The sequence below is a fragment of the Phocoena phocoena genome, chromosome 16 (genome assembly GCF_963924675.1).
Source record: "Phocoena phocoena chromosome 16, mPhoPho1.1, whole genome shotgun sequence".
In the NCBI taxonomy this organism is placed as follows: domain Eukaryota; kingdom Metazoa; phylum Chordata; class Mammalia; order Artiodactyla; family Phocoenidae; genus Phocoena; species Phocoena phocoena.
Window position 1 is genome coordinate 83790087 of NC_089234.1, and position 24602 is coordinate 83814688.

At 42.2% G+C, this 24602-nt stretch overlaps 1 protein-coding gene across 1 annotated transcript in view; it reads right to left on the bottom strand.

Annotated features, from left to right (window-relative positions):
• Positions 1 to 24602, bottom strand: part of FMN2 (formin 2) — a 321516-nt gene that overhangs the window by 182392 nt on the left and 114522 nt on the right. Inside the window, exons 7-8 of the mRNA XM_065893942.1 lie at positions 5593 to 7541; positions 3912 to 4056 (exon numbers count right to left, since the gene is read on the bottom strand). Of these exons, the coding sequence (XP_065750014.1) occupies positions 3912 to 4056; positions 5593 to 7541 (2094 nt within the window). The remainder of the gene's footprint in view (positions 1 to 3911; positions 4057 to 5592; positions 7542 to 24602) is intronic.

The following is a 24602-nucleotide window of genomic DNA, read 5'->3' on the forward strand; positions in this document are numbered from 1 at the left end:
ATGTCATATTTGGTGGTATCATAGTTTATGTACTTATCAAAATCTGTTAGAATACAAGAAAGGCTTTAAAAGTATCTCCACACACAATTTTATAAACGTAACTAGTCATTTAAATATGGAACACATATGAAAATCAGTACAAATTCAGATTCTTTTCAAAAAGGATCTATTCTAGTCTTCTTATAAATCCCATCCCATACTTGCCCTCATCTATAACATTTCACATCCACACCTATGGCTAATGATGAGGAACACAGGCTCTGCAGCCGGAAGGCTGGGTCTGCACCCGAGCTCTGCCCCTCACTGCGCTGGAAGCGTGAGATCATGCCTGCATCTCAGCTTTGTGTGCTGTGCACCAGGGATACGGGGTCTCCCTCACAGGATTAGGGGGTGGGATGAGCCAGCTTGGGACTGTGCAGACAAGGACCACGCACCTGCAGGCTCCGTGGCGGCCGGGGCTGCTGCCATGATCCCCGCTGGTACTAGTACTACTGCTGAAGCTGCTGCTGCTACTGCTGTTTCCCAAAGTATCTCTGCTCGGACCTCATCTGACACTGGATTAACTAGAAACCTCTTTGTCAGGGAATTCCTACTGTCAAGATCATTCCAGTGTAAATTCTCCCACTTCCCTGCTCATAAGCTTGGGTTAATTTAATCTTTCCTTGGATATGAAGATCCTGAGGTGACTTAGGGTCACTCTCAACATTAACAGGCACTGAACTCGCCTGTGAGACGCAGGACATGGGTCACCACGCACTCGCTCTGGGACGTTCCTTAAAAATTGGCAAGTGCGTGTGTGTGTGTCATGTTTCAAAGAGGGACCTCATCTTCCTCTTGATTCCGTGGGCGACAGGGTTGTTGTTTCACCGAGTGAGCAGCTCGATATTTAATTCTGACCTATAAGCATCACGCTCATTTGCTAAAGGAGAAGTACATGAAATCATAGTCTGATAAAACTATACCTTCTCAGCGAATCTCCTCATGCTTTCATAACCTCACAAAGAAGACCGGTGTGCTAAGACGTAGGCACACAACTTAAATACAGGTTCCATGAAAAAATAAGGAAAGCTCTGTGTTGGGTTCCCTGGAGGACAAAGGGCTGAGAGACACCAGACATGCCTCACTGCAGCCACCCCAGAGTCCAGAAAGCAGCCCCTTCTCTTTATGCCACAGAGCAAGCTGTCCAGGTGTGGGACCTCTGTGGTCACACAGAAGACATATCTCCCAAGAGAGCTACTAAAGGCCAGTGCATCCAGCTGCAGACTTACTTTCAAGAAGAGGACAGATCACAGAAATATTATCTAGCTCTTTTAAAGTATTTGGGGAAACCAGAGCTCTTAGCTTCCACCGTGTGTGAGAAGAGTGGCTAGAAAAACCTCCATAAACACAGGCTACAGCATCAACAGCAACCAGTCTCACTCGAAATCAGTGTCTACATATAACAAGGGCAACCACAGCATCAACGGCTATCAGTCTCACCGGAAATCAGGGTCCACCTATACAAGGGCAACTACAGGTCAGTGGTTTGGACTGTGCAGGTCCGCTGACACATAGAGTCTTTTCAGTAGTAAATACTGTAGCACTACATGAGCTGAGGGTGGTTTTGTCCATGGATGTGGAACCTCGGATATGGTGGAACCCCGAATACGAAAGGCTGATTATAATTTGTAGAGATCTTGGATTGCGCAAAAGTTGGTGCCCCAAGTCCGTGTTGCTCAGGGCTCAGTGTGCTTGCATGCATATGGAAAATACGTTTTCCTTAAACGAAATTTTACATGTCTCAAGTAGTTGGAATGGGTAATTTTTTCTTCCAAATACAACAGAGTTAAATAAAACTGGCTTTCTTCAGCCATCTAACACTTTGTAGCAGATTTTTCTCTTACCAACATACTGGAAAAATTACTTTATCTCTCCCAAAACAAACCTGAATAGCAGAACTGAGTACAAGACCCTGGCCAAGGATATGCTGACAAGCTCATCAGGAGTCAGGATGGAGACTGGTCCACAAACCCTCTTTAAGCTGCAGGTCAATAGCTGTGTCACCACCAACGGGTGCAAATGACAGCACTGGCAAAGGCTCGTACCCACAGTTTACTGATGGGCTCACGACAGGGTGAGGCCACTGTGCAGACATGACGCTGCACATGATGGCTGTGTGGAAGGGGGCCATCTCATGCCAGCTACCTGAATCTGAAGTCTTCATGATTTGTACAGAAATCTTATTTCAGTAGGCTTAAAAACTGAATACTACGTCAAAAAAATCATGAAATCGTATACTTGCAGGTAACATGTGGCAGCTTCCTCATCTCTGTTCATTTAACAGAAAAAAAGTGGTGACAGGAGATATGGAGGGCGTGCTTGGCATTCTGGAGAATTTCATCCCTAGACTAGTGACGTCTGCATCAACCCTGCCCTTCATCACGTGATAACCCCGCTGCCTAGCTCTACCCGGCCTCTGCGCTCCCTGCCCATATTCCCCACCCAGACAGCTTTTCCATTTCTGATACGGTCCATGGGAAGAGGTGTGATGACTCAGCCTACATGTACTATATGCAAACATGCCGTTTAGAACATTCACCTCTGCCAGAAAAACGTGGTTTTCCATTTACCTTTATTCCATTGACAAAGCCACCTTGGCAATATTGCTTATTTTGAGATGAGTTATTTTCTGGCTTTTAATCACTACTGGGTATAGCCACTGATATGTATAAAGCCCTCCTCCTCTAGCCAGCTGCCTTATTTGTTAAACAAATATTTATTCAGTGCCTTTTCTGATCTAAAGTCACCAGTAACCAGCTGTGTCATCATAAGTGGTTCTGAAAAATGCAACTGCATCACATTTGGGTTTGCATCATCATCAGATTAATAGAGATGCCTGTGGTGAGGCTGCCCCCAGCTCAGCTAGAGGTTCCGTTCAAACCCACCCCTCCTGGCTGGATTCCGCAGCACCCATCTGGGGGCAGCTGTCTGCTTCGAAATAAATATGGATGGAAATATCTCTGGGTCAGACTTCTAGCTACAACTTCCAGGTCAGTAGCAAAAGTTCACAGAATCACATCACCCCTTAGTTGCCACTCGCCTGGGGAAGCTGTGCCAGCTTCAGGCCTCATTTCTCTCTATTTGTTTCACCCAAAAAGACGGAGCTGCCCACCATCCCCTGCTTCAGGGTGAAGGATGGGCACCAACAGCATTACCTTCCTTCTGCGTTCATTGTTCTAAGACTTTACTACACTTTCCTGAATGGCTGCCTTGAGAAATTTACAAAATCATTTCACAATCAAGGTCACTGGCTGGATCAGTGGAAAAACATTGCATGAAAATGTTTTCCTCCAAATGCACTTTTCCTTATCTTTGGGACTCAGGTGTCACAGGATAGATCAAAAGTGCTGACGCAGAATGGAGATGTTGGAACTGGATACAAGAGTCTCTTCCCTGTGTCAAGTGCAAGGTGACTGTTTAGCTGGGTTCTGCAGGGCATCCACTCAGGTATTACAATAGCAACAAAATACCAAACACATGACTGGTTACTAAGGACTGGATTTCTTGCTTGCTTTCATTTGCTCACTCTTACCTTTCTTTCCATCCATACTAGCACTAATATGGATTTCAACCAAGTGACAGTTTGTTTCTAGACAACTAATTCTGGAAACAAACAATCGGTGAAATTTTGGAAATATGTATCATGAAGCTACAAATAAAGTAGTCAGAGCATGATCACTTGGTGGAGATGATTATTTGTTGTTCTATCTGGGAAAGTCTTACTTCATGTTCTAAAATGCTAACCTCTGCTACCTGCTTACAGACTGTGGAGGGTACACAGCCCAGAAAACAATGTGAATGTTTTTCTCTAATGAAAGTTCACACTTGTGCCCAAAACATTGTCCAACTTCAGAAAACACATGAGTACTCACTTGTTTAGCCTTGGTCTTTGTGATGGTGTCAGAAATGGGTTTCTTCCTTTCCTTTACAGTAGTTTTAGAAAATAATTCCTCAAATTCATGACAATCTATAGATGGCTCTTCAATTTTTTCCCAAATAAGTGAAGCACTGGAGTCTCTAAAGTTAAGCAAAAGACCCATGAGAGAGCCATCAAACGAAACTGCAGGACATTACAGTGAGCAGTGACACATGGGGACAGAGAGGACAGAGGCATCAGAGGAGCAGGGATAGGACGGCAGGCAGCAGAGGACGGAGGGAGATCGGGGGGAAGATGCTCTTTTCTGTACAATCACCATTTGCTTAATCAACGTGATGAGAAACAGCATCGATACAGAATGAGACATTTGCCTGGAAAGAATCATTTCCAGGAATTCTCAGTCATCAAGTCGCCATATAAAAACATAAAAGGAGAGCCCCTCTCTGTACGGCTCTCAAGGCAGGAAATGTCTGATATCTCACAAACCCAACCTGACCCATCAGCTTGGGTTATTTGTGGGTTGAAAATAAATCACTTCATGCCCACAGAGGCACCTTCGTCTCCCCACCACTGCCCGTCACTGCATGTCACCTGACTCTTCAGTGACTGTGGAGTCATGTAGTGCCACCTAAAAAGGGGAGATCCATTCAAAAAAAGCAAGACGAAAAGAACTTCATATACTGCATATGGATAAAATGAGTTTGGGGCACATTTGGAAATGATGTCTCGGCACATAGAAGTGACCCAGCAAATTACCCAGAGAATGAGCTGCAAAGTCAGAAGTAGTCAAAATAGATAGGTTCCTCTCCCACTATGATTCAGTGAAGAGAAAATTAATATAAGAAATGAAAATGAACCTGGTAAATACCCTATTCTAAATCTGTGCCACATCACATACACACATACACACACACACACACACACACACACACACAAATTCAGAGTCACGAGAACTTGGGACAAGGAAGTCCAGTGAAATTTAAAGGGCATGTTTTTTCTCCCACTGGCGCATTCCACAGCCATGTCCTAGTACCGTCCCAGGGGTCGGGGAACCAGGTTATGGACCATCCATGGATAAGTAATACACCAGCAGCATACCTGCTGGGAGGCATTCTTTTACAAATATCATATATTTTATAAAAATCATATAAGTTTGTGATTTTATGACCTCACAGTGTTGCATATCATCTACAGAAGTGCCATGAAATGCTCAGAACTAAGTCATTTCACACATGGGGTGTGGATGTGTGTATTTTTGTGTAGCACATTTCTGAATAGTAAAACAAGACCATGCCTTCAAAAGGATGAAGAAAACATCCTCAAGAGTCAGTCTGTCTATGGATTTGATTTACTTTTATGAGCTATTTATCAGAGTGAGGTTCTGCAATGAGGAAACAGAGCATGTATGCTAAGAAAAGTATATCCCTCTATCTATAAAAGTCTATCAAAAACTATATAGACAGAAATGTGTTTATTGATTCACGTCATTTGTTTTATTCCTTTGATACTTCTGGAGAAAAGTCTAAAATTGCTTCACTAAATATTGATGTAATCGTCTACAGGCAAGTTTTACTTTTATTTATTTTATTTTTACTCATTTTTCTCCAGAGTTTTAAAGGAAAATGCTTCCCTCGTATTGACAATACTAAGCAAAGATGAGCCCCTGTTCACGTTACCTTTTACTGTGCAGTTGAATTCTCGTCCAATACAGAGGCTTCATCGGCCGACAAGGTTCTATTGGCTGCTTCCTGCTGCCTTTGTCCTGGTTCAACCCGAACCCAAACAAGCCAGCTGGCAACGGTGGAGGAAGAAATCCACACGCCTGCAGTGTTGGTGAAGTGCTACTCCCAGCTTGTGGCAGGAGAGCAAGGCCGGATCCAGGAAGCAGAGGGGGTGGGGGCGGTGGGGGGAAACCTGTTCCAGGAGGAGGAGGAGGGGGAGGGGCTAGAGGAGGCGGAACCCTCACACCTGGCAAAGGAGGACGGGGGGCAGGAGGAATTCCTTCACTGGGAAGAGGGGGCATGGGAGGAATTCCCACGCTGGGAAGAGGGGGGGCTGGAGGAATTCCCACACTGGGAAGAGGGGGGGCGGGAGGAATTCCCACATCGGGAAGAGGGGGGGCGGGAGGAATTCCCACACCAGGAAGAGGGGGAGCAGGAGGAATTCCTTCACTGGGAAGAGGGGGGGCGGGAGGAATTCCCACACCGGGAAGAGGGGGGGCGGGAGGAATTCCCTCACTGGTTAGAGAGGGGGCGGGAGGAATTCCCACACTGGGAAGAGGGGGGGCGGGAGGAATTCCCACACTGGGAAGAGGGGGGGCGGGAGGAATTCCCACACCAGGAAGAGGGGGAGCAGGAGGAATTCCTTCACTGGGAAGAGGGGGGGCGGGAGGAATTCCCACCCCGGGAAGAGGGGGGGCGGGAGGAATTCCCACACCGGGAAGAGGGGGGGCGGGAGGAATTCCCACCCCGGGAAGAGGGGGGACGGGAGGAATTCCCACACCGGGAAGAGGGGGAGCGGGAGGAATTCCTTCACTGGGAAGAGGCGGGGCGGGAGGAATTCCCACACCGGGAAGAGGAGGGGCGGGAGGAATTCCCTCACTGGTTAGAGAGGGGGCGGGAGGAATTCCCATACCGGGAAGAGGGGGGGTGGGAGGAATTCCTTCACTGGGAAGAGGGGGGATGGGAGGAATTCCTTCACTGGGAAGAGGGGGGGCAGGAGGAATTCCCACCCCGGGAAGAGGGGGGGCGGGAGGAATTCCCACACCGGGAAGAGGGGGGGCGGGAGGAATTCCCACCCTGGGAAGAGGGGGGGCAGGAGGAATTCCCACACCGGGAAGAGGGGGGGCGGGAGGAATTCCTACTGTGGGAAGAGGGGGGGCGGAAGGAATTCCCTCACCAGGCAAAGGTAGGGGAGGGGGTGGCAGCATCTCTGGACCAGGCGGAGGAGGAGGTGAGGGACATGGTGGGCTGGGAAGTGCAGGCTCAGGCACGACATGGGGTGGGGTCCGTGGAGGAGCCACGGTGCCCAGACCAGGCATCTGGTGGGAGAACTTGGGAGACAGAGGCAGTGCAGTAGGGATGTCATGGCTGTTTTCAGAGGAGGGGAAAGCAGAGTGCTCGTGGCTGGTTTCAAACTCCGCATGAAAATAAGGATGGGAAGGCTGGGAGCTCGCCTGTCCTTGACCGTCAGACCAGGGCAGTGACGTGGGTGGTGGAGCCTGGAGGGATGGATGTGCATCGAGCTGAACTGCTATTCGCCTTGGAGACACAACCAAAGAAATCTCTGCGCAGAACTTGTTCTGAGGTCCGGGAGGTGAGGACAGCCCGGCTGAGTCTCCACTCGTGGCCTCAGGCAGGGCACCCATGACAGGATGTGTCAGTGTCCCACCCTCCTCTGTCGGGGACGTCTGGATGGACTTTGCCTGTAAAATCCTTTGATGCCCTACTTCCTTTTCTCCCAAACTGAGAGCTCGCAGACACGTGTCTCCAGAGGTGGCCGCCTCCAGGTCTGCGGCCGGGTACTGCTTCTCTAGCTCAGCTATTTTGGTCCTCAGATCCTCAATGGTCTGCTCCAGCTGCTGAATGACAGTGGCCTGACCCTCAGATTTCATGTCACAAACTTCCTGAGGGGCAACAGAGACATCACAGTTAAATATAAAATAAGGAATACTCAAAATACCAAAAACTGGTCTTACAAAATTAAGCAAAATGTATTTGTTTGTTATAATACTTCTAAACACTCCCTCCATGGAAAGACACTATTACTACTTCCACTGGTCCCTGCTTTTCCATCCTCGGATTTCAAATTAGTTTACACACGTGACCATGAAGTCCGAAGGCCCCTGTCTAATCTTCGAATGAAATCATGGAAGACCGACAGACCGCTGAGAAGAGGGAAGAAGAGACTGAGTGACAGACCCACATAATGCCACCATAGGCTACTCTCTTCCTGCCCAGTAACATCTGCTACTAGGACGTTCCCTAAAGACATTTTAAATCCTGAGTTTTACAGTTAATCACAACCTTTAAAAGGTAATCTCTAAGAGGTGGAGAAGTGTCCCAGAGAAAGCTACAATATGTGAGCAGGGATTGCAAGCTTGGGAGCCTGAACCAAGATGGCGGAGAAGAAGGACATTCCCTCTTTTGAGAACACCAGAATCACAACTAGCTGCTGGAAAATCATTGACGAGAAGACACTGGAACTCACCAAAAAAGATACCCCACATGCAAAGACAAAGGAGAAGCTGCAATGAGATCGTAGGAGGGTTGCAATCACAATAAAATCAAATCCCATAACTACTGGGTGGGTGACTCACAGACTGGAGAACACTTATACCACAGAAGTCCACCCACTGGAATGAAGATTCTGAGCCCCACGTCAGGCTTCCCAAGCTGGGGGTCCGGCAACGGGAGGAGGAATTCCTAGAGAATCAGACTTTGAAGGCTTGTGGGATTTGATTGCAGGACTTTGACAGGACTGGGGGAAACAGAGACTCCACTCTTGGAGGGCACACACAAAGTACTCTGTGCTTCAGAACCCAGGGGAAGGAGCAGTGACCCCATAGAAGATTGAACCAGACCTACCTGCTGGTGTTGGAGGATCTCCTGTGGAGATGGGTGGTGGCTGTGGCTTAACGTGGGGATGGGGACACTGGCAGCAGAAGTTCTGGGAAGTACTCCTTGGCGTGAGCCCTCCCAGTCTGCCATTAGCCCCAAGAAAGAGCCCAGGTAGGTTCCAATGTTGGGTTGCCTCAGGCCAAACAACCAACAGGGAGGGAACCCAGCCCCACCCATCAGCATACAAGTGGATTAAAGTTTTACTGAGCTCTGCCCACCACAGCAACACCCATCTCAACCCACCACCAGTCCCTCCCATCAGGAAACCTGCACAAGCCTCTTAGAGAGCCTCATCCACGAGAGAACAGACAGCAGAAGCAAGAAGAACTACAATCCTGCAGCCTGTGGAACAAAAACCACATTCACAGAAAGACAGACAAGATGAAAAGGCAGAGGACTATGTACCAGATGAAGGAACAAGATAAAACCCCCGAAATACAACTAAATGAAGTGCAGATAGGAAACCTTCCAGAAAAAGAATTCAAAATAATGATAGTGAAGATGCTCCAGGATGTAGGAAAAAGAATGGAGGCAAAGATCGAGAAGATGCAAGAAATGTTTAACAAAGACCTAGAAGAATTAAAGAACAAACAAACAGAGAAAAACAATACATTAACTGAAAGGATAACTACACTAGAAGGAATCAATAGCAGAATAACTGAGGTAGAAGAACAGATAAGTGACCTGGAAGACAGAATGGTGGAATTCACTGCTGCGGAACAGAATAAAGAAAAAGAATGAAAAGAAATGAAGACAGCCTAACAGAACTCTGGGACAACATTAAACACAAAAACATTCGCATTATAGGGGTCCCAGAAGGAGAAGAGAGAGAGAAAGGACCCGAGAAAATATTTGAAGAGATTATAGTCGAAAACTTCCCTAACATGGGTAAGGAAATAGCCACCCAAGTCCAGGAGGTGAAGCGAGTCCCATACAGTGTAAACCCAAGGAGAAACTTGCCGAGACACATAGTAATCAAATTGACAAAAATTAAAGACAAAGAAAAATTATTGGGCTTCCCTGGTGGCACAGTGGTTAAGAATCCGCCTGCCAATGTAAGGGACACGGGTTCGAGCCCTGGTCCGAGAAGATCCCACATGCCGCGGAGCAACTAAGCCCATGCGCCACAACTACTAAGCTTGCGCTCTAGAGCCCACGAGCCACAACTACTGAGCCCACGTGCCTAGAGCCTGTGCTCTGCAACAAAAGAAGCCAGCGCAATGGGAAGCCCACGCACCACAACGGAGAGTAGCCCCAGCTCACTGCAACTAGAGGAAGCCCACATGCAGCAATGAAGACCCAACGCAGCCAAAAATAAATAAATTTTTAAAAAATTATTGAAAGCAGAAAGGGAAAAACAAAAAATAATATATAAGGGAACTCCCATAAGGTTAACAGCTGATTTCTCAGCAGAAACTCTACAAGCCAGATAGGAGTGGTATGATATACTTAAAGTGATGAAAGGGAAGAACCTACAACCAAGATTATGCTACCTGGCAAGGACCTCATTCAGATTCGATGGAGAAATCAAAAGCTTTACAGCCAAGCAAAAGCTAAGAGAATTCACCACCACCAAACCAGCTCTACAACAAATGCTAAAGGAACTTCTCTAAGTGAGAAACACAAGAGAAGAAAAGGGCCTACAAAAACAAACCCAAAACAATTAAGGAAATGGTCATACAAACATACATATCGATAATTACCTTAAATGTGAATGGATTAAATGCTCCAACCAAAAGACACAGGCTTGTGGAATGGATACAAAAAAAAGACCCATATATATGCTGTCTACAAGAGACCCACTTCAGACCTAGGGACACTTACAGCCATAAAGTGAGGGGATGGAAAAAGATATTCCATGCAAATGGAAATCAAAAGAAAGCTGGAGTAGGAATACTCATATAAGATAAAACAGACTTTAAAATACAGAATGTTGGGGGCTTCTGTGGTGATGCAGTGGTTGAGAGTCCACCTGCTGATGCAGGGGATACGGGTTCATGCCCCAGTCCGGGCGGATCCCACATGCCACAGTGCGGCTGGGCCCATGAGCCATGCCCTCTGAGCCTGCACATCCGGAGCCTGTGCTCTGCAACGGGAGAGGCCACAACAGTGAGAGGCCCATGTACCACAAAAAAAAAAAAAAAAAAAAAAAAAAATTACAAGAGAAAAGGAAGAACACTACATAATGATCAAAGGGATCAATCCAAGAAGGAGATATAAGAATTATAAATATACATGCACCCAACATAGGAGCACCTCAATACATAAGGCAAATGCTAACAGCTGTAAAAGAGGAAATCGACAGTAAAACAATAATACTGGGGAACATTAACACCTCACTTACAACAATGGACAGATCATCCAAAATGAAAATAAATAAGGAAACAGAAGTTTTAAATGACACAATAGACCAGATAGATTTATTTGATATTCATAGGACATTCCATCAAAAAACAGCCCATTACACTTTCTTCTCAAGTGCTCATGGGACATTCTCCAGGATAGATCACATCTTGGGTCACAAATCAAGCCTCAGTAAATTTAAGAAAATTGAAATCATATCAAGCATCTTCTCTGACCACAACGCTATGAGATTAGAAATGAATTTCAGGGGAAAAAACATAAAAAGCACAAACACATGGAAGCTACAAAATACATTACTAAATAACCAAGAGATCACTGAAGAAAACAAAGAGGAAGTCAAAAAATACCTAGAGACAAACGACAATGAAAACATGGCGACCCAAAATCTATGGGATGCAGCAAAAGCAGTTCTAAGAAGGAAGTTTATAGCTATACAAGCCTACCTCAAGAAACAAGAAAAATCTAAAATAAATAATTTAACCTTACACCTAAAGGAACTAGAGAAAGAAGAACAAACAAAACCCAAAGTTAGCAGAATGAAAGAAATCATAAAGATCAGAGCAGAAATAAATTAAATAAGAACAAAGGAAACAATAGCAAAGATCAATAAAACTTAAAGTCAGTTCTTTGAGAAGATAAACAAAGTTGATAAACCTTTAACCAGCCTCATCAAGAGTGAGAGGACTCAAATCAATAAAATTAGAATGAAAAAGGGGAACTTACAACAGACACCACAGAAATACAAAGCATCCTAAGAGACTACTACAAGCAATTCTATGCCAATAAAATGGACAACCTGGAAGAAATGGACAAATTCTGAGACTGGTATAACCTTCCAAGACTGAACCAGGAAGAAATAAAAAATATGAACAGACCAATCACACGTAATGAAATTGAAACTCTGATTAAAAATCTTCCCAAAACCAGAAGTCCAGGACCACATGGCTTCAAGGGTGAATTCTATCAAACATTTAGAGAAGAGCTAACACCCATCCTTCTCAAACTCTACCAAAAAACTGCACAGGAACGACACTCCCAAACGCATTCTATGAGGCCACCATCAGCATGATACCAAAACCAGACAAACATAGTACAGAAAAAGAAAATTACAGACCAATATCACTGATGAATATAGATGCAAAAATCCTGAACAAAATACCACCAAACGGAATCCAACAACACATGAAAAGGATCAAACACCATGACCAAGTGGGATTTATCCCAGGGATGCAAGGATTCTTCAATATATGCAAATCAATCAATATGATACACCATATTAACAAACTGAAGAATAAAAACCATATGATCATCTCAGTAGATGCAGGAAACGTTTTTGACAAAAATCAACCCTGATTTATGATAAAAAGTCTCCAGAAAGTGGGCATAGAGGGAACCAACCTCAACATAATAAAGCCCATATAGGACAAACCCACAGCAAACATCATTCTCAATGATGAAAAACTGAAAGCATTTCCTCTAAGTTCAGGAACAACACAAGGATGTCCACTCTCACCACTGTTATTCAACATAGTTTTGGAAGTCCTAGCCTCGGAAATCAGAGAAGAAAAAGAAATAAAAGGAATACAAATTGGAAAAGAAGAAGTAAAACTGTCACTGTTTGCAGATGACATGATACTATACATAGAGAATCCTAAAGATGCCACCAGAAAACTACTAGACCTAATCAATGAATTTGGTAAAGTTGCAGGATACAAAATTAATGCACAGAAATCTCTAGCATTCCTATACACTAATGATGAAAAAACTGAAAGAGAAATTATGGAAACACTCCCATTTACCATTGCAACAAAAAGAATAAAATACCTAGGAATAAACCTACCTAGGGAGACAAAAGACCTGTATTCAGAAAAGCATAAGACACTGATGAAATTAAAGATGATACCAACACATGGAGATATACCATGCTCTTGCATTGGAAGAATCAATATTGTGAAAATGACTATACTACCCAAAGCAATCTACAGATTCAATGCAATCCCCATCAAATTACCAATGGCAATTTTTACAGAACTAAAACAAAGAATCTTCAAATTTGCATAGAGACACAAAAGACCTCGACTAGTCAGAGCAGTCTTGAGGGAAAAAAACGGAGCTGGAGGAATCAGATTCCCTGACTTCAGACTATACTACAAAGCTACAGTAATCAAGACAATATGGTACTGAAACAAAAACAGCAACACAGATGAATGGAACAAGATAGAAAGCCCAGAGGTAAACCCACGCACCTATGGTCAACTAATCTATGACAAAGGAGGCAAGGATATACAATGGAGAAAAGACAGTCTCTTCAATAAGTAGTGCTGGGAAAACTGGACAGCTACATGTAAAAGAATGAAATTAGAACACTCCCTAATACCATATACAAATATAAACTCAAAATGGATTAGAGACCTAAATGCAAGACCAGACACTATAAAACTCTTAGAGGAAAACATAGGAAGTATGCTCTTTGACATAAATCACAGCAACATCTTTTTTGATCCACCTCCTAGACTAATGGAAATAAAACCCAAAATAAACAAATGGGACCTAATGAAACTTAAAAGCTTTTGGACAGCAAAGGAAACCATAAAGAAGACGAAAAGACAACCCTCAGAATGGGAGAAAATATTTGCAAACGAATCATCAGACAAAGGATTAATCTCTAAAATATATAAACAGCTCATGCAGGTCGATTTTGAAAAAAAACAAGCAACCCAATCCAAAAATGGGCAGAAGACCTAAATAGATATTTCTCCAAAGAAGACACACAGATAGCCAAGAAGCACATGAAAAGCTGCTCAACATCACTAATTATTAGAGAAATGTAAATCAAAACTACAATGAGGTATCACCTCACACCAGTTAGAATGGGCTTCATCAGAAAATCTACAAACAACAAATGTGGAGAAAAGTGAGTCCTCTTGCTCTGTTGGTGGGAATGTAAACTGATACAGCCACTATGGAGGTTCCTTAAAAGACTAAAAATAGAATTACCATATGATCCAGCAATCCCACTACTGGGCATATACCCAGAGAAAACCACAATTCAAAAAGACACATGCACCCCAATGTTCACTGCAGCACTATTTCCAATAGCCAGGTCATGGAAGCAACCTAAATGCCCATCGACAGATGAATGGATAAAGAAGACTTGGTACATATATACAATGGAATATTACTCAGCCATAAAAAGGAACGAAATTGGGTCATTTGTTGAGATGTGGATGGATCTAGAGACTGTCATACAGAGTGAAGTAAGTCAGAACGAGAAAAACAAATATCGTATATTAACACATATATACGGAACCTAGAAAAATGATACAGATGAACCAGTTTTCAGGGCAGAAATTGAGACACAAATGTAGAGAACAAACGTATGGACACCAAGGGGGGAAAGCTGTGGGGAGGGTGGGAGTGGGGATGTGATGAATTGGGTGCTTGGGGTTGACATGTATACACTGATGTGTATAAAATTGATGACTAATAAGAAGCTGCTGTTTAAAAAAATAAAAAAGAATTCCATAACCTTCCAATATTAAATCTCCCTTCCTTGGAGATAATAATGGTGCCTTATCTCTGATGGTTGTGAGGAATGAGATAAAGCCTATAAGTTACTTAGCACAGTGGGTAGTGTATTATGAACACCCAATAAATGTTAGCTATTATTATAAAAAAAAGAAAAAAAAAAACTAAGGGAATCTGAATCAAGTATGGACCTTAGGTAATAAAAAGGTATTGATATTGGTTCAATGACAAAGGCACTTCCTAATATGTTAATAATAATTTTTTTAAAAAAGATAATCTCTAAAAGGGTCTCCAATAAGATAATGGGAAATATTTCTGATATCCATATGTGCATATTCATATACCTTAAGTGCATGTATACAACTTACATCACATTACTACAATTCAAATATTTTATCCAAGGCATTTCAGAAAGGGATGCCTTTTGTCACCACAATTTATGAAGATGGCTGAGAGCAACTGTGCCCCCGTGTGGGTCACCCTCACATCCACACAGTGTCTTCCTCTCCCAAGGGGACACTGTCAGGAAAAAGTATTTTGGTTATAGAAAAGGAGGAAGCCCTCTGGGTAAAGTGATTACCAATAACAGACGAGTAAGAAGAAAAGACAAGAGAGAGGAATGGGTAGAGAAAAAGGAGAAAAGCAGGGACAGGAGGTAGGAGAGAAGGGGGACAGACTCCAGCTGACTAAAGCTCAGGATTACACACCTGCTCACACAGGCTCAACTGCTCCCTTAAGGCTGGAATGAGAGGGGAGGGGCAGGGTCTCCATGCTCAGAACTGCTTCTCCAGAGCGCCCAGGGCTTTTCACAGATGACCCCAAGAGAGGCCAACATGAGGAGCCACCATCCACAGCATGGACACCTACTACCTTCCCCTCTCTTCATCTACCAGGGAGGAATAATTAAGAGGTTAACACAAAGATGACACAAACTACTGGATTGGCCCAAAAGTTCGTTTTGGTTTTTCCAGAATTTCATTTTATTTTATAGCTGAGTAATATTCCATTGTATAGATGTACCACATTTTCTTTATCCATTCATCTCTTGATGGAAACTTAGGTTGCTTCCATATCTTGGCAATTATAAATAATGTTGCTATGAACACTGGGCTGCATGTATCTTTTTGAATTAGTGTTTTCTTTTTTTTTTTTTTTTCTTCAGATAAATACCTAGGAGTGAAATTGCTGGGTCACATGATAGGTTTTATTTTTTTGAGAAACCTCCATACTGTTTTCCATAGTGTCTGCACCAATTTACCTTCCCACCAACAGTGTATGTGGGGCCTGTTTTCTCCACATTCTCACCAACATTTGTTATTGTGTTCCTTCTTTTTCTTACATTTTCTTTTTTTATTATTTTTTTTTAAATCTTATTGAAGTATACTTGATTTACAACGTGTTAATTTCTTCTGCACAGCAAAGTGACTCAGTTATATACACATATACATATTCTGTCATTGTGTTCTTTTTGATGACAGCCATTCTGACAGGTGTGAGGTGATATCTCACTGTGGTTTTGATTTTCATTTCTCTGAGGACTAATGATGTTGAGTATATTTTCATGTGCCTGTTGGCCATCTGTAGGTCATCTTTAGGAAAAAGCTTATTCAGGTCTTTTGCCTATTTTTAAATTGGGGTTTTTGGTTTTTGTTTTTAATATTTATTTATTTATTTAGGCTGCACCGGGTCTTAGTTGCAGCATGCAGGACCTTCATTGTGGCATGTGGGATCTTTAGTTGCAGCATGCATGTGGGATCTAGTTCCCTGACCAGGGATCAATCCTGGGCCCCCTGCACTGTGAGCATAGAGTCTTAGTCACTAGACCACCAGGGAAATGCCAGGGTTTTTGTTTTTTGATGTTGAGTTGTATGAGCTATTTATGTATTCTGTATATTAGCCCCTTATCAGTCACATAATTTGCAAATATTTTCTCCCATTCAGTAGGTTGTCTTTTCATTTTGTCAATGGCTTCCTTTGCCATGCAAAAGCTTTTCAGATTAATTAGCTCTCATCTATTTATGCTGGTTTTTATTTCCTTTGTTTTAGGAGACAGATCCATAAAACTATTGCTATCATTTGTGTCAAAGAGTGTTCTGCCTATCTTTTCTTGTAGGAGTTTTATGGTTTCTGGTGTTACATTGGTATTTTGCCCTTTAATCCATTTTGAGTTTATTTTTGTGTATGGTGTTAGAGAGTATTCTAATTTCATTCTTCTAAATGTAGCTGTCCAGTTTTGCCAGCACCACTTATTGAAGAAACTGTCTTCTCCACTGTATACTCTTGCCTCCTTTGCTGTAGATGAATTTGACAATATAAGCTCAGGTTTATTTCTGGACTCTCTATAATCTGTTCCATAGATCTGTGTGTCTGTTTTTGTATCAGTACCATATTGTTTTGTTTTGTTTGTTTTTGGGTTTTTATAACATCTTTATTGGAGTATATTTGCTTTACAATGGTGTCTTAGTTTCTGCTTTATAACAAAGTGAATCAGCTATACATATGCATATATCCCCATATCTCCACCCTCTTGCATCTCTCTCCCACCCTCCTATCCCACCACTCTAGGTGGTGACAGACCACCAAGCTGATCTCCCTGTGCTATGTGGCTGCTTCCTATTAGCTATTTTACATTTGGTAGTATATATAAGTCCATGCCACTCTCTCACTTCGTCCCAGCTTATCCTTCCCCCGCCTGTGTCCTCAATTTCATTCTCTATGTCTGCATCTTTATTCCTGTCCTGTCCCTAGGTTCTTCAGAACCTTTTTTTTTTTTTAGATCCATATATATGTATTACCATATGGTATCTGTTTTTCTTTTTCTGACTTACTTCACTCTGTATGACAGACTCTAGATCCATCCACCTCATTACAAATAACTCAATTTCATTTCTTTTTATGGCTAATAGTCCATTGTATATATGTGCCACATCTTCTTTACCCATTCTTCTGTTGATGGACACTTAGGTTGCTTCCATGTCCTGGCTATTGTAAATAGAGCTGCAATGAACATTGTGAGTACCATCTTGTTTTGATTACTGTAACTTTGCAGTATAGTGTGACATCAGGGAGCCTGATTCATCTAGTTGTGTTCTTCTTTGTCAAAATTGTTTTGCCTATTTGGAGTCTTGTGCTTCCATGAAAGTTTTAAAATTATTTGTTCTAGTTCTGTGATAAACACCCTTGATATTTTGATAGGGATTGCATTGAATCTGTGGATTGCCTTGGGTACTATGGTCATTTTAAAAACATTAATCCTTCCAGTTCATGAACACAGTGTATCTTTCCATCTGTCTGTGTCGTCCTCAATTTCATTCACCAGTGGCTTATAGTTTTCCAAGTACAGACTAGGCATTTTATTCTTTTTAATTTGATGGTAAATGGGATTGTTTCCTCAGTTTCTCTTTCTGATAGTTTGTTGAGGTGTATAGAAAGGTGACAGATTTGTTTATATTAATTTTATATCCTTCAACTTTACCAAATTTATTGATGAGCTCTAGTAGTTTTCCAGTGATGTCTTTAGAATCTTCTATGTATGGTATCATATCATTTGCAAACAGTGAGAGTTTTACTTCTTCCTTTCCAATCTGGATTCCTTTTATTTCTTTTTATTGTCTGATTGCTGTGGCTAGGACTTCCAGTAGTATGTTGAATAAAAGTGGTGAGAGTGGGCATCCTTGTCTTGTCCCTGATCTTAGAGGAAATACTTTTAGCTTTTCATCACTGAGTATGTTGTTAGCTGTGGGTTTCTCACATAAGGCTTTTATTTTATTGAGGTATGTTCCTTTATACCCACTTTCTGGAGAGTTTGAGTCATATATGGATGTTGAACATTGTCAAAACCTTTTTCTACATCTATTGAGACAATCATATGGTTTTATTCTTCAATTTGTTAATGTGATATATCACATTGACTGATTTGAGGACACTGAACCATCCTTGCATCCCTGGAATAAATCCCACTTGATCATGGTGTATGATCCTTTTGATGTACTGTTGGATTCAGTTTGCTAATATTTTGAGGAGGACTTTTGCATCCATGTTCATCGGTGATATTGGCTTGTAATGTTCTTTTTTTGTGATATCTTTGTCTGGTTTTGGTATCAGGGTTATGCTGGCCTCACAGAATGAGTTCAGAAGCATTGCTTCCTCTACAATTTTTTTGGACTATTTTGAAAAGGTTAGGTGTTAACTCTTCTGTGAATCTTTGGTAGAATCCACCTGTGAAGCCATCTGGTCTTTTGTTTGTTGGAAGTTGGTTTTTTGATTTTGTTTTTTAATTACTGATGCAATTTCATTCTTGGTAATTTGTCTGTTCATATCTTCTATTTCTCCCCAGTTCCAACTTGACGGATTGTACCTTTCTAAGAATTTGTCCATTTCTTTTATGTTGTCCATTTTATTGGTGTATAGTTGCTTTTAGTAGTCTCTTACGGTCCTCTGTATTTCTGAGGTGTCAGTTGTAAGTTTTCCTTTTTCATTTTGGATTTTATTGATTTGGGCCCTCTCTCTGTTTCTTGATGATTGTGGTCAAACCTTTATCAATTTTTAAAATATCGTTTCAAAGAACCAGCTATTCGTTTCACTGATCTTTTCTATTCCTTTTTTTACTCTCATTTATTTCTGCTCTGATCTTTATGATTTATTTCCTTCAACTAAATTTGGGTTTTGTTTGTTCTTCTTTTTCTAGCTCCTTTAGGTATAAGGTTAGGTGGCTTATCTAAGATTTTTCTTCTTTGATGAAATAAACTTCTATCACTATAAACATCTCTCTTAGAACTGCCTTTATTACTGTGTTACTGTTGATTTCTCCCTTCATGTCTATTAATATTTGCATTATGTACTTAGGTGCTCCTATGTTGGGTGCATATATATTTACAATTCTTATATCTTCTTCTTGGATTGATCCCTTGATCATAACACAATATCTTTCTTTGTCTCTTTTAACAGTCTTTACTGTAAAGTCTATTTTTTCTGATATAAGTATTGGTACCCTGGCTTTCTTTTCAATCCATTTGCATGGAATACATTTTTCCATCCCCTCATTTTCGGTCTATGTCTTCTTAGATCTAAAGTGAGTCTCTTATTGGCAGCATATACACAAATATATATATATTTATATATAAAATATATATATTCATATGTATATATATGATTGCTATAAGTTTATTGATCTCTTAATTTCAAGCATGTTATAAAAACCCTGCATTTGGGACTTTCCTGGTGGTGCAGTGGTTAACAATCCATCTGCCAATGCAGGGGACATGGGTTCAACCCCTGGTCTGGGAAGATCCCACGTACCATGGAGCAACTAAGCCCATGAGCCACAACTACTGAACCCTGTGGGCCTAGGGCCTGTGCTCTGCAACAAGAGAAGCCATTGCAATGAGAAGCCTGCACACCTCAACGAAGAGTAGCCCCCACTCACCACAACTAGAGAAAGCCTGCGTGTAGCAACGAAGACCCAACACAGCCAAAAATAAATAATTTTTAAAAATAAGTAAACAAATAAAAAAAATACAAACCCTGCATTTGTACTCTCCTAGCCTCCTGATTACTGTTTTTGATATATTTTACATTTAATTGTTTTGTGTATCACTTAACTGCTTATTGTGTATATGGATGATTTTACTACTTTTGTCTTCTAATAGTCCTACTAGCTTTTTGTGTGGATGACTTCCTATCTTTACTATATGTTTGCCTTTACTGATGAACTTTTTCCTTTCATAATTTTCATACTTCTGGTTGTCACCTTTTCTTTCTCACTTAGAGGTGGTCTTTTAATATTTGCTGTAAAGATGTTTTGGTGGTGCTGAACTCTTAGCTCTTGCTTGTCTGTGATACTTTTAATCTCTCAATCAAACACCTGAAAGAGAACCTTGATGGGTAGAATATTCTTGGTTGTAGGCTCTTCTCCTTCATCACTTTAAATACATCATGCCCCTGAATCCTGGCCTTCACACTTTCTTCTGAAAATTCAACTGATAGCCTTATGGCAATTCCCTTGTATGTTACTTGTTCCTTTTCCCTTGCTGCTTTTATATTTTCTAATTCTTTGTTTAAAAAAAAAAAACTTTTAATTTTCACTCTGTACATCCATTCTCCTCCCGAGTTCTTTGATCATTTTTACAATCATTACCCTGAACCCTTTCTCAGAAAGATTGCCTATATTCATGTCACTTATTTCTTCTTCTGGGGTTTTATCTTGTTCCTTCTTCTGAAATGCATTCCTCTGTCACCTCATTGTGTCTAAATTGGTATCTGTATTTTTACATATGTGGTAGGTCAGTTACATTTCTTGACCTTGGAGAAGTGGCCCTCTGTAGGAAACACCCTATGCATCCCAGGAGTCCACTCTCCTCTCGTCACCCAAGGGCCAGCTCGTCCCAGGGTAGTGTCTGGCCTGCAGTTGCGTATTCTATCTGCAGGCTGCAGGACCATAGTTTTCTTGCTTCTGGTGTCTGCCCCTTGGTGGGTGAGGCTGGCCTAGAGGTTTGTGCAGGCTTCGTGGTGTGAGGGGCTGGTGCCTGCCCACTGGTGGGTGGAGCTGCGTCTTGATCCTCTGGTGGGCAGGGTCATGCCTAGGGTGTGTCTAGAGGTGGCTGTGTCTCTAGCCTGCCTGCCTATGGGTGGGGATGTGTCCCTCCCCCCGTTTCTTCTTTGGCCAGAGGTGTCCAAGCACTGGCGCCTACAGGCTGTTGGGTGGAACCAGGCTTTAATGACAATATGTCAGCCTCCAGGAGAGCTCGCACAGGTGAATGCTCCCTGACATGTCCACCACCAGTGTCCTTCTCCCCAAAGTGAGCCAGAGACACCCCTGCTTTCCCAGGAGACCCTCCAAGACCAGCAGGTAGGTCTGTCCCAGGCTTCTATGAAATTGTAGCTTTTGCCCTTGTTCCCGGTGTGTGTGAGATTTTGTGTGCACCCTATAAGAGTGAAATCTCTGTTTTCCCCAATCCCATGGAACTCCTGCAACCAAACCCCACTGGGCTTCAAAGCCAAATGCTCTGGGGGCTCCTCTTCCCAGTGTCAGACCCCCACACTGGGGGGCCTGACATGGGGCTCAGAACTCTCACTCCTGTGGGCAACCCTCTGTAATATAATTATTCCCCAGTTTGTGGGTCACCCACCCAGAGAGTGTCAGATTTGATTATATCACAACTCCACCCCTCCTACCAGTTTTGTTGTGCTTCCTTCTTTATGTCTTTTGTTGTAGAGATATTTTCTGGTAGGTTTCAGACTTTTTCAATGATGGTTGTTCTGCAGATTTTTGTGATTTTGGTGTCCTTACAACAGGAGGTGAGCTTAGGGTTCTTTTATTCCACCATCTTGGCCGCTCTCTCAGGATTCACTTACCCCTTTGCTGAGTTTAATATTCTCTCTTTGCCTTTTGTTTTTGCCAATTTAATTACAATATGCCTTGGTGTGTTCCTCTTTGGCTTAGTCCTCTATAGGACTCTGCACTTCCTACACTTGGCAACTCTTTCCTTTTCCTAGGTTAGGGAAGTTTTCAGCTATTATGTCTTCAATTATGTTCTCAGCCTCTTTCTCTTCTCTCTTCTCCTTCTGGGACCCTTACAGTGCAAATATTAGTATGCTTCATATTGTCCCAGAGGTGTCTTAAACTGTCCTCATTTCTTTTCATTCTTTTTCTTTTTTCTGTTCAGCATCAGCAATTTCCACTGCTTGCTGATCCACTCCTCTGTATCATTTACTTTACTATTGATTCCTTCTAGTATATTTTACATTTCACTTATTGTATTCTGCATCTGTTTAGTTGTTCTTTATATTTTCTGACTCTTTGTTGCAAACTTCTAACTTCTCACTCTGTGCATCCATTCTTCTCCCAAGTTCTTTGATCATCTTTACGGTCATTACCTAGAACTCTTTCCTGTGTAGATTTCCTATCTCCACTTCACTCAGTTCTTCTTCTGAGGTTTTATCTTTTCCCTTCATCTGGAACATTTTCGCCTGTCACCTCATTTTTCCTACTTGCTGTTTTTACTTTTATGGGTCTGGTAGGTATGTTTCCCAACCTTAAAGAAGGGGTTTTTTGCAAGAGACAGAATTCCAGCAGCACACTCCCCTCTCATCACCAGAGCCATATGCTCTAGGGGTCCCCCCTATGATGTCTGTCTGGGTCTTTCTGTTGTGGCAGGCTGATTATGTGGGTGATCCAGTAGGCCTGGTGGCTCCCAGTCTATTTAGTTACCTGGTGTGGCTTGTGCAGAGGCTGCTGGCCACTGGTTGGCAGAAGTGGGTCATGAGGCAGCTGACCTCAGAACCCCAGGGAAGCCTGGGGCTAGTGCTGGCTCTCTGATGGGCGGATTCAGGGTCCAGGTGATACCAGGGCTGTTGCCCACCCACTGGTGGGTGAAGTCAGGTCCTAGGACAAGTACCAGCCTACTGCTGGGCAGAACCAGGTCCTGAGGTCTGGTTGCTGGGCCCCAGGGGTCCTAGAGCAGGTGTCAGATCACTGGTGGATGGCGCCAGTTCCTAACAAAGATTTCTGCGGGTCCCGAGTTTTCTTGACACTTGTGTTGCCCTGCTACTGGGAAAGGCCTGCTCTCTAGTGGGATGGCTGGTCCAGACTGCAGCACTGTGGTTTGCTTACAGCTGGTGTCTGCACGCTGGTGGGTGGAACTGTGTCCAGAGGCACCTATGGGCTCAAGGGTTCTTAAGGCAGCCTGTCTGCTGTTGGATGGCGCTGTGTCCATGCCCAGTTAGTTACTTAGCCTGAGGTGTCCCAGCACTGGAGCCAAAATGGCCCTTGCCAGCACCAGTGTCCATGTCCATGTGGTAGAACAAGCTCCCCAAACAGATGCCACCAGCATCTATGTCTGCAGGGTGAACTGCAGGGAGAGGAGGTGAGCTTAGGGCCTTTCTACTCTACCATCTTACACATTCTCTCCCAAACTTCTTTTATTTTTTTAAGTTGAACCATAGTTGATTTACAATGTTGTATTAATTCTGCTGTAGAGCAAAGTGACTCAGTTATACATATATATACATTCTTTTTTATGTTCTTTTCCATTATAGTTTATCACAGGATATTAAATATAGTTCCCTGTGCTGTACAGTTGGTCCTTGTTGTTTATCCATTCTCTATGTAATAGTTTGCATCTGCTGACCCCAACCTCACACTCCATCTCTCCCCAACCCCTGCCTTGGCAACCCCAGGTCTGTTCTCTATGTCTGTGAGTCTGCCAAACTTAATTCTTAAATGCGATTACCTCAGCCAGCTATTTTTCATCATAGGTTTAGGTATAATAAAAGAATGTATAAAACTTAAAAGCCAGGAAGAAGAAGAGGGGGAAGAAGAAAAAAAGGAGGAGAGACTGATCCTAAATCAGATTCTCACTAAAAATTAAAGTTTTAAAGGGAGAGAAAGGGAGAATTCCAGTGGTCAGGACTCCACTCTTCCACTGAAGGGGGCAAGGGTTTAATCCCTGGTCAGGGAACTGTGATCCCACATGTTGCATGGCACAGCCAAAATGAAAAAAAAAAAAAAAAAGAAATTAAAAGAGAAAAGGAAAAAAGTGATCTTTGCAATTCTGTACAGAATCTATGAGTGAATCCTTATAAATGGAGGAAAGATAACAAATCTATTTTAGTCAACACAGTAATATATTTTATATACCACCAATTTTCAGATTATTTATATTTTAAAATATTGCTTCAAACCTCTAAATCGTTACAAGTGGTAGAGTCTGCCACCCACTTTGGCCGAACAGTAAGTCAGCCAAAATTCTTCCATTTCTGTATAATCTTATATGTGGGTGGTGTTGGTTAGTTCTTATAAATTGTTTGAATACTTACATATCACAAAAGACAAGCTGTCATTAAAAATAGTATGTTCACCAAAGTATTTTTCAAAATACAAGATTATCTGATTCCCAGAAAAAGAAACATTACTGTATTAAGCCTAAAACTGTGAAAAAGAAAGCCAAGATACGTCCAAGGAAAGCTTTTCCTGTAAAGTTAATTTGCTCATCTTTGAAACTTTATTATGTTTACTGTGTAAGCAAGATACTTTCAGAGGCTAGAATATAAAACCACTTATTGGTAAGTTAACACCGTCAGAGTTTATTCTATAAATGTTAATATGAGATATGCAATTCATTTTCTACAATATTCAAATTTTCAAGTTCTGCTAAATTCTAAGGCCACGTTACTGG